Source organism: Nannospalax galili, unplaced genomic scaffold, assembly GCF_000622305.1.
Source record: "Nannospalax galili isolate Female #2095 unplaced genomic scaffold, S.galili_v1.0 scaffold842, whole genome shotgun sequence".
NCBI lineage: Eukaryota > Metazoa > Chordata > Mammalia > Rodentia > Spalacidae > Nannospalax > Nannospalax galili.
The window spans coordinates 120,400-131,429 of record NW_008349291.1 but is presented as its reverse complement, the minus strand read 5'-3'; the positions used below and the strand labels follow the sequence as shown (position 1 = coordinate 131,429).

Here is an 11,030-nt window from a genome sequence, read left to right as displayed (position 1 = left end):
CCGCCCCCCACCTTCCACCTCCCACCCGCAGCCTCCGCGTCTGCGCGCAGCCGCAGTCTCTGCAGCGCCAGCTCTGCAGTGCCCGGCAGGGTCTGGTTGGGGAGGGTGAGTCCTTAGAGGGACCCCATGGGCGGGAAGGGGGCGGGAGATTGGGCTGGGGGCGTGGGCAGTGATCCGGGGAGGCGCGTGCATGTGTGACTCTGTGTACACGTGTGTCTGGGGCTTGTGGGTGAGGAACAGAGCTGCTCTAGGTTGGGGATCTGGAGAGGGAGGGTTGCCCGAGTCCATCTGGCAGGAGAGGGCTGGAGGGGAGGAGGGTCTATTCAGGCAGGTCTGCTTTCCTGCTAACCTGGGTGTGTCCGCCCCAGGGCCTGTACATTGCATGTGGAGTTCAGCCACCCCTGCAGGGGAGCATGCACTCAGATGCCTGTGTTCCCTCGTCGCTGTGTGCACGTGCGTGCTTGTCTCGCGCGGGGCGTCCCCGAGTCTCTGTTGGGCTTGCTGTATCTGTGGATTTAGCCGCTTGTGCACCTGCGCATGTATGCATTTTGTCTATCCCGGGCTCGTTGTGTGTGACTTCCTGCGAAAGGCCAGGACCACAGGCGGTGAAGTCACCCTGGTGCAGGCGGGAGGGGAGCGCCCCAACCCTCCGGAGCTCTGCGACTGTGATGGAGACCCTTGACTATCTGACAGTCCTTGACTTTGAGTTAGGCGAGCTTTACCTGAGGGCCTGTGATCAGAACACTCCAGGATATTATCCCGACTGGCTGTCTCCGCCTCTGATCCCTAACCCTCAGGTGCTCTGAGATGTAAATTGGTCCCCTCCCTACGCGCCCCTCCCCTTCTTCCACCCCCTGCGGTTTCAGTTACTTCCTTATCTTAACCCCAGCTTCCACCCTGTGCCGACTGGCTCCTGGCTCCTACCTGCGTTTCCTTTTTCTTTGGTTAATTAAAAAAAAAAAAATTATTTGACGTGGGTAAAGGGTGGAGGGATGGGGGGGTGTGATAGGGGAGAAGGGAACGGAGTTCAGAGGACAGCTTGCTGGGAGTCCGATTTTTCAGGGCCACGTGGGGCTTGGGGATTGAACTCGGTCACTTGGGGGAACTCATGCCTTTACCTGCAGTATCCCGCCTGTGTTTTCGTCTCCCGCCTCCCGCTTCTCAGCCTAATTAACCCATGCGTAATCATGCCTCATATTAAAAGTAAAACAAAACAACAAGCAAAACCTGACCCCTGGCGGAGTCACACTCTTTCCCACCAGCCTCCCTCCCTCCACCATATATACACGTACAGAATTTTGTATCTCCCCGAGTGGCCTCAAACTCTCTACATTTCGGAGGATGACCTTGAACCTCCTTCTGCCTACCTCCACTCTCTAAGTGCTGGGATTACAGAAGTGCACCCTCATGCCTGGTTTATGCAGTGTAGGAACTGAACCCCGAGCCTCCCACATACTAGACAAGCACTCTACCACTGAGCTACATTGCTAGCACTATCCATGCTGACCGTCTCTTCCACATCCCGTGTTGCTTCCACCCCAGCCCTCACTAAGGTTGCAAACTGGCAGCCCCGAGGGCTAACCCAGGTCTGACTTTGCTGCTTGTCTCATGGGGCATCTTCTTTTCAAACGCTTGAAATTGGCATTTTTAAAAGCCAGAAGAGAGGAGACCAAGAGAGTTAGGTGGTGTTAGGTGACAGGGCAAGATTTACAGTGTATGTAAAAGGACACACAAGTCATGCATGAAACAGGTCACAAAGCTATTTTTTTTTCCAAGTTTCAACTCCCTCATAGTTTCTTTTCTTTTTGTCTCATTTATTTAATTAAAAATATTTATTTTTATTTTATGTATATGAGTGTGTTGCCTGTCCCTGGAGGCCAGAAGAGGGCATCAGATCCTCTGGAACTGGAGTTATGGATGGTTGTTAGCCTCTGTGTGGGTGCTGGGAACCTGACCTAGGACCTCTGGAAGAGCAGTGCTCTTAACTGTCCGCTGAAAGTGGAGCTTGGTGAGTTTGTACAGATGTGTTCATCCATGTGGACACAACCCTGGGAAGGTGAAAATCCTTACATCTGGCTCAAGTCCCCAGCCCAGCATAGCTACTGCTCTGGTTTCCGCCCATGAATCCTTTTACCTGTCACAGATTCTTCTCATCAGTAAAATCTATATATTTACTCCAATTTCACTCAGTCACTTACCCATCGTCTGTCTGTCATATCTATTTTCTATCATCTTTCTGTCTCCTGTCATCTATCAATCATCTATCATCAATCAATCATATCTATCATCTTTATTCATTTCATATATTTATCTATATATGTATCAATCTATAACTATCATCTAACATATCTATTTTGTATCATCATCTATCAATCATCTATCATCTAGCTGTCCTCTATCTCATCCTCCCATCTCCACTGCCTGAGTGATAGAATTAGAGGTGTTTATGGAGTGCTGGGTATGGAGCCCAGGGCTTTGGGTGGGCCAGCTCTCCACCAACTGAGCTATACCCTAAGTGCCCAGTTAATATACTTAAAAAAAATACTTTTACTCTTTTTAATTTTTACTTATGTGTATGTATGTGGGGAACTGTGGACCTGGGTACAGGTGCTCAAGGAGACCAGAAGAGGTCATCAGATCCCCTGGAGTTACAGGGGTTTGTGATCAGTATGATGTAGGTGCTGAGAACTGAATTCAGGTCCTGTAGAAGAGCGTCTAGTGCTCTTAACTGCTGAGCCATCCCTCCAGCCCCAGTTATTAATATTTTTAAAGATGTATATGAGTAGCTTTGACTGTGAATATGAACAGCTTTGTGTTGCTGTTGGTTTTTTTTTGGTCTCTGTGTGGTGCATGTATATGTGTGTGTATGCATGTGTATATGCGGTTGCACTAGCCTGTGTGGGTACATGTGAGAGCCAAAGGCTCATGCTGAGATGTCTTCCTTATCACGTCTCCAGACCTTATTTTTTGAGACAGGGTCTCTTTACTGAGCCTTGTCAGAACTCACTGTCTTGGCTGGGTTGGCAGGCCAGCAAGTCCAGAGATCACCTCTCTGCCTCTTCCCCAGTGTTTACAAACACACAACTGCCAGCCATACCTGACCTTTTTTTAAACATGGATGCTTGAGATTTGAACTTAGGTCCTCATATTTTTGCAGGTATTTCACCCACTAATCCATCTCCCCAGTTCCTGAATAGCTTTGTTTTTAATGTAGTCAGAAGCGTATGGGCATCCACAAAAAAGTGGACACAGATTTCCATTTACATTGTGTAGGTGTCTTCAAGAGGAACAGCTGCTCCCTAGGGTATGTCTGTGTTCAGCTTTATCAGATGGCACTGTATAGTTTTTTCTCAGCGGTTGGGCCAACAGACACTCCCACCAGCACCCTTGAGTCAGCTTGCTTTTAAAATGTGCCTCCATGAATTTCCCAGGGAGATCTTACTCCACAGTGGTAGAGGGAAAGCCAGCTCCCTTTTCATTTTTATGTTTTTCCCCTTCCCCCTTATGTTTTTAAAAATATTTTATTTATTATTATTCTTATGTGTATGTGTGTATTGCCTGCATGTAGGTAAGTGCACCTGTGTTGTGCAGTGCCTCGGAGGACAGAAGAGGCTGTCAGATCCCCTGGAACTGGAGTTACAGACAGTTGGTAGCTGCCATGTGGGTGCTGAGATTCGAACCCAGGTCTTCTACAAGAACAGCCAGTGTTCTTAACTGCTGAGCCATCTCTCCAGCACTTTCATTTTTATGTTTTTACAGTTATTGAGAGTAACTATGTGAATAAACACAGTAAAAGAAAGCAAATACCAGAGTGTTCTATGTTCTGACCTGGGCTCCCTTCTGAAGCCTGAAGCTGCTCTCCTTTCCTTAGTAAGAGACCTCAACAGGAGTGAAGCTTAAGGCACAGCTGGTGAGCATGATGGTACATGCTTGTAACCCCGGCATTCAGGAGGCAGAGGCAAGAGGACAGGAGTTTGAGGCCAGCCTGGGCTACAGAGTGACTTCTAGGCCAATCTGAGCTCCATAGGTGGTCTCTCAAGCAAAGAAAGTAAAGGCTGGAGAGATGGCTCAGCTGGTAAAAGAATGTGCTATGGGCGACCTGAGTTCAATCCCTAGATCCCCATGGTAGAAGGAGAGAACAGAGTCCCAAACATTGTCTTCTGACTTCCACATGCGTGCTGTGACTACACACACGTCCACACACACACACACACACACACACACACACACACACACACATGCATGCAATAATTAATGAACTTTTAAATGCTTTTAAAATTATTTCTACTTTTTGTGTATGAGTATATTGCCTGCATGTGTGTAAATACACTGGTGTCGTGCAGTGCCCACAGAGGTCAGAAGAGGGCGTTGGATCCCCTGGAACTAGAGTTACAGACAGTTGTTAGCCACCAGGGAATCGAACCCTGGTCTTCTCTAAGAGCAGCCAGTTTTCTTAACTGCTGAGCCATCTCTCCAGCCCCCAAATTTTATAAATTTGAAAATAACAAACCAACTAACCAAATAATAGACACATTGGCACCAAGTTGAGACTTAACACATTGAGTAGTGTTGAGAGCAAATGCTTTTCTGCCTGGAATACTTGGGTGTGTCTAAATCTTTACCTGGGCCTCTCTGGATGTTATAAAGGTCAGGAATGGTATCCTCTGCCTCTGCCCATGACTGAGACTTTAGAGCCAGAATGGCTAATGGATGCTTTATATCTGTCTCTATCTATCTATCTATCTATCTATCTATCTATCTATCTATCTATCTATCATCTCTCAATCTATCTGTCTATCATCTATATCTATCTATCTATCTATCATCTATCTATCTATCTATCTATCTATCTACCTATCTATCTATCTATCATCTATCTATCTATCATCATCTCTATCTATCATCTATCTGCCTATGTATAACTATCATCTATCTATCATCTATCTATCTATCTATCTATCTATCATCTATCTATCTATCATCTATCAATCATCTATCTGTGTGCATGTGGGAGCACACATGCATATCCCATGGCCTGTGTATGGTCAGAGTGTAACTTGTAGGAATGAGTTCTCTTCTTCTGCTATGTAGATCCTGGGATCCAACTCAGGTGGTTAGGCTTGGAAGCAGGTACCTTTCCCCACTGAGTCATCTCACTGGCCCACCTCTAGTGGATTGGCTGGGGAGCAAGTTTAGGGGTAAGACAATCAAGGTGATGGGATGAGTGTATCCCAGGAGACAGGGTGACCATGACAGAAGCCGCTGTATCCTAGGAACAAAACACAGACCAAGGGGAAGCCTAGGACAATGGGGCAGGAGGCCAAGGGAGTTTCTGAAGCAAGAGCAGGTGGACATTTGATTGGTTGTATATGGGTGTGAGGTGAAGACACAGCAAAGATGTTGCAGTTGGAGCTTGTGGGGTTCTGACCAAGAATGGAGGACCCAGGAGAAGAATGTGCTGTGGGTATGGAGTGCTGAGGTGCCTGGAAAAATGATGCATTTGAATGTGGGGTTTAGAGGTCTTTGAGATTGACATCTCCATGAAAGAGGAAATAAATGATGATTGGGGGGCCAGGGGAGACAGAAGAGATGGTTGAACCATTAAGAGCTTGTGCTGCTGTTGCAGAGGACTGTAGTTCGGTTCCCAGCAGCCACAGTTAGGGGCTTGATACCCCTTTCAGGGGGATCCAATGCCCTTTGCTGGCCTCCAAGCGTACTGCACCCATGTGTACAAACCCACACACATATACACATTATTATAAATAAATACAGAAATAAATCTTTAAATGATAATTGGTAATAAGAACATGGTCTGCATAGCCATTATGCATAATTTAACATAAATGTATGCTATTATGTATTTTTTAATATGAATAAAAATCATTTAGCATAAATTATATACCATATTTGTGTGGGAGGGTGTATGCATGCAGTGTATATGTGTATGTGTGGATGTGCATGCATGCATTTGTGTGTGTAAAGGTCAGAGGACAACCTTGGGTTTTATTCCTCAGGTGTCATCCACCTTGTTTTTGGAGAGAGGGCCTCTCACTGGCCTGGGACTCATTGATTAGGTGAGGCTGACTGGCCAGCCAGCCCGAGAGATCTTCTTGCCTCCACATCCCCAGCACTGGGATTGTAAGTGTGCCACCACACCCAGCTATGTTAAGTGAGTTCTGGAGATCATACTCAGGTCTTCTTGCTTGTGCAGCAAGTACTTTCCTGACTAAGCCGTTTCCTCAGCCCACATATCACACTCATATTATGAAAAAGTGTTAGGGGCTAGGGAGATGGGTCAGCAGTTAAGAGCACTAGCTGCCTTTGCAGAGGACCCGGATTCAGTTTCCAGCACCCACATGGCAGCTAACAACCAATCGTCCATAATGTCAGTTCCAGAAGATAGAAGACCCTCTTTTGGCCTCTTCAGGCACTGCATGCAATGGTGCACTTACAAACATGCAGGTGAAACACTCATACTCAAAAAAAAGAAATACAAATTTTAAATATGTCCTAGATCCTGTGGGCTTCATTTTCTTATTGTGCTCTTTTGTCTATTTTTCTTAAAGAGAATTTAAAGTTTTCACAATTCCATTTATTTATTTATTATTTATTTGTTTGTTTGTTTATGTATTATGTGTGTGTGTGTGTGTGTGTGTGTATGCACATGTGCCACAGTGCACATGTGTAAGTTAGAGGACAACTTGAAGAAGTTAGTTCTCTCCTTCCGCCATGTGGGTTCCAGGTATTGAACTCAGGTCATCAGGCTTGGTGGCAAGCACCTTTACCTGCTGAGCCATTTCGCTGGCTCTCTTATTTCTTTAATAACTGCATAACCATTGTACATATTTAAGAAGTTCAGCAATACGTGTACCTCAATGACCAATCGGGGTCACGGCCACCCATAATCTCAGAGACTTACTCTTTTGTGTGAGAACGTTTATAATCCCGTTAATTGTTTGGAATTATTTGATACTGTTTGTCATCTGAATTTATGCTACAGTGCTAAAAAGCATTAGGACGTGTTCCTCTTGCCAAGCTGATCTCCCGTACCTGTTGTCCATCCTCTCCACTCTCCCTCCCCCATATTCTTCCCAGGTTCTGGTAACCCTATCCTAGTCTTTTGTCAATTTTTTTTAACCTTTTACATGTATTCTAGGTTTGTTTCTGTTACTGTGATAGAATACCCTGACATCAAGCAGCTTAGGGGAGAAAGGTTTTATTTTAGCCCACAGTTCCAGATTACAGTCTATCACTGCGGGGAGGTGAGAGCAGAAGGAGCTGGAGACAGCTGGTTACATCACATCCATGGTCAAGAGCTGAGTGATATGCATGCATGCTGGCGTGTGCTGAGCTGGATCCCTCCAGTCTTACCCAGTTCAGGACCCCTGCCCAGGGAGTGGTGCTGCCCATGGTGGGCTGGGTCTTCCCACATCAATCAGCTTAGGAGACTTGCCCACAGACATGCCCACAGGTCAACCTGATCTAGACGACCCCTCATTGAGACTTTCTTCCCAGGCTGATTCAGCAATTAAAGGTAACCATTACAGCATGTATGCGAGATCATGTGGTGTCCTTTACATTTACATCTTTTACATCTTAATTTATTTTTATCTTATATGTATGAGTGTTTTGCCTGCATGTATGTAAGTGCATCCATAAAATTCCCAGGGAGGCCAGAAAAGGATGTCAGATCCCCTGGAAATGGAGTTAAAGATGATGGTCAGCCAGCATGTGGGTGTTAGGAACCAAACCTGGGTCCTCTTCAAGAGCAGCCAGTGCTCTTAATAGCTGAGTATCTCTCCAGTCCCTGCAAAAGTATTTCACAGTAGATCCAAGCTGTCACATAAATTCTCTGTCTTCTTCAAGAACTCCTCTAAAACAAAGGTGGGTTAGCCCGGTGGGGTGGAACTCACTTGTTATCCTAGCACTCAGTAGGCTGAGACAGGAAGATCATGAGTTATAGTCTAGCTTAGACTACACAGTGAATAGAAGCTAGCCTGGGCTGTATAGCAAAACCCTGTCACAGACAGACAGACAGACAGACAGCTTCTTACATGTACTTATGCCCCACTGCTCTCTTTTTAGCATTTAGCGTCTTGCCTGACACCCACCTGTCACTTGGTAACTGTTCATTGAGTGACTAAGTGTCTGTCAGTCCTCAGGTTCTGGATCCTGTGCCTGGGATAGGAAGCTGGAACAGGAGAAGGGGAAGCCTGTTTTAGAAGACCTACATCCAGGGAGATGCAGAGCCTCAAGACTGAGCAGACTCGGGGGCTGCTGGAGCCAGAGAAGACAAAGATGCTGCTGCCTCGAGACAGCAGGTCCTGGGAGAAGCCATCCCATCCCACCTTCTCCAAAGACTGGGAGGCTGTGGAGGTCGGGGCCTCCAGCTGTGACCTGGATGAGAAAGGTGAGGCATCCTGTGAGAGGTGGGCAAATGGGACACTCTCAGTAGAGCTTAGGGAGAAACTGAACTTTCATTCTGTCACTCACTGAGTCCATAATCCATGGGGAACATTGAGTCAGTCAGCTTTTTCTGTGTAACAAGTCACCCCAACACTTAATTACTCAATGTAACCAGCCGGTATAGGTTTGAATTCCATGGGTCTTCACCTTGACATGACCTTAGGGGACATTTCTCCTGTTATCCTTGCTTGCACTTTCTCCCTGTGAGGTCATGAGGAGCTGGTGGGGAAACTGGCTGGTTCTTAGGTGGCCTCGTTCTCATGTCTGACTGACGGACTCTGTTGTGCTGATCATTAAGTCTCACACCTCCAGCAGGCTTATTCTTATGGGAGTCCTTGGAGAATTGTGAGCGACAGAGAAATGCCGGGATCCCTAAACACTTTAAATGACTTATTAGGGGTGTAGAGATGGTTCAGAGGCCAAGCGCCCTGACTACTCTAGTAGAGGATCTGGGTTTGCTTCCCAGTACACGCATGGAGGCCAGCAGCTATCTGTAACTCCAGTTACGGGGCATCTGACACCCTCTTCTGGCCTCCATGGGTATTGGATGCAAGGATACACTTACATACACTTAGGCAGATGCTCATCCACATAAAATAAATACTCTAAATGATTTATTAAAACATTTTAAATTGGGGGTCATGTGAGTACAGTTGCCTTCAGAGGCCAGAAGAGGGTGTCAGATCTCCTAGAATTGGAGTTAGAGGTGTTTGTGAGCACCATGTGGGTGCTGGGAACCAAACTCTGGTCCTCTGCAAGAGCAGCAGTGCTGTTAACCTCTGAGTCATCTCTCCAGCCTTCCTAAGCATGTTTTAAGCCTTTGCTGGCAACCTGGTGAACCTATATGGTTGGTCAAAATATGCCACACAGTTAAGGCCTGGATCAGTGAGGGAGGGGGCTGTTGCGTGAGACTTCTCCTGGGGAAACACACTACACACGCACACACGGTCAACCCACTGCATAGGGACAGACCAAAGTAATGATTACACCAAAGCCTGACTTGTTGAACCAGTGGTTACTAACAGCAGCATGGGTGAGGGGTTACCAGGAGCCTGGATGGCTCAGAAGAAGCTAGCTGGGTCCCTGTAGCTCTCTGCAGGACTTGCAAGTGACTTGATAGGCAGGAAAAATCTCATCTGGGAAATTCCACTGGTCAAAGTCTCCTCCCCACAGCAGTCGTTTTCTGCTTTCATAACCTTGGGGAGGGGCCCTCATGAATCTTTTAAGCTTCAGTTTTCCCAGACCTGTGTTTGTTTACTTATGGAGTTCATGAGCCTCCTAGCTTCTTCCTGGAGGGAGTGTTCCAATTCAGAGAAAATTGTTGTACAACAGAGACTGCCAGGGAGACCGGATATGGGGAGACATGAACAAGTAAGGCAGGGGTCACTTAGTGTGAAAATATGAATGCCTACTATGTGCCAGGCACTGTGTTGGGTATGTAGCAAAGTGCCCTAGTGGAGCTCATACTTTAGTGGAGACAGCAGAAAATAAGCAAGTTAGGCAGGATGTCTGATGCTGTTAGGAATTGTCCAGACAGTGAGATGAATTGTCAGAGCTTGATTCAAAGCAGTCAGGGACAGAGAGAGCAACGGGAGAAGCCAGTGGTCACAACAGTTGGGAGAACAGCGTTGTGGGAAGCCAGAGCTACAGGTGCAGGAACTCCAGAGTCAAAATGGAGACCAGGAGGCCATGATGGATGATGGTGAGAGAAGACAGAGGAGGAAGGTGGAGACCAGATGCTGGGGCCAATGATGGAAGACCCTGATAAGGAGTTTGAGCAGTATTGAAAGTTGGAAGCCCCCAGAAGGTCCTAGGAGGGAAGAATGCTGTGATTGTATTTGTATTCCAGAATGATTTCTCCAACTCACTGGAGTTTGGTTCCCAGCATCCACATCAGGCAGTTCATAACTGCCTGTAACTTCAGCTCCAGGGAATCTGACACCCCCTTCTGGCCTCTGCAGGCACTGCACACACAAGCTCACATACACATACAACTGAAAAAATAAACAAAATCCTTACAGCCATGCTTGGTGGTGCACACCTTTAATCTCAGCACTTGGGAGGCAGAGGCAGGTGGATTGCTGTGAGTTCAAGGCCAGCCTGGTCTACATGGAGAGTTCTAGGCCAGCTGGGGCTACAGGGAGATCCTGTCTCAAAAAAAAACCCTCCCCGCAAAACAAAAAACTTTAAACAACCACAAAATAAAACCAAAACATTCCTTCAGCTCAAAGGTTTCCTTCTCTGCCTTTTCTTTCAGTGTGTATATGGTATACATACACATGTGCGTGCAGATGCTCATGCCCTGCAGTGTTTAGAGGCCGGAGAGGGATGTCAAGTGTCCTGCCCTATCACTTGCCACCTATTCCCTTGAGACCAGGTCTCTCCCTGAGCCTGGACCTAGGCTGACAGCCAGCAAGCCCCAGTCATCCTCCTGTCTCAACTCCCCACAATACTGGGGTTACAGGCACATGCCACCACACCTGGATTTTTACATGGGTGCTAGGGGTTTGAACTCAGATCCTCATCTTACACAGCAAGTGCTCTTACCCACTAAGCCAACTACC

General features: G+C 46.8%; 1 protein-coding gene across 6 annotated transcripts in view; it reads left to right on the top strand.

Annotated features, from left to right (window-relative positions):
* Positions 1–11,030, top strand: part of Smim17 (small integral membrane protein 17) — a 45,451-nt gene that overhangs the window by 28,409 nt on the left and 6,012 nt on the right. For 3 of the 6 annotated variants that reach the window (XM_029570172.1, XM_029570171.1, XM_029570170.1), the window contains one exon: positions 8,156–8,410. In XM_029570172.1, the coding sequence (XP_029426032.1) occupies positions 8,242–8,410 (169 nt within the window). In that variant the 5' untranslated portion in view covers positions 8,156–8,241. Of the gene's footprint in view, positions 1–43; positions 106–6,103; positions 6,139–8,155; positions 8,411–11,030 lie in introns of those variants that run through there. The other 3 variants (XM_008846620.2, XM_008846619.2, XM_008846621.2) reach the window with 3 other exon arrangements.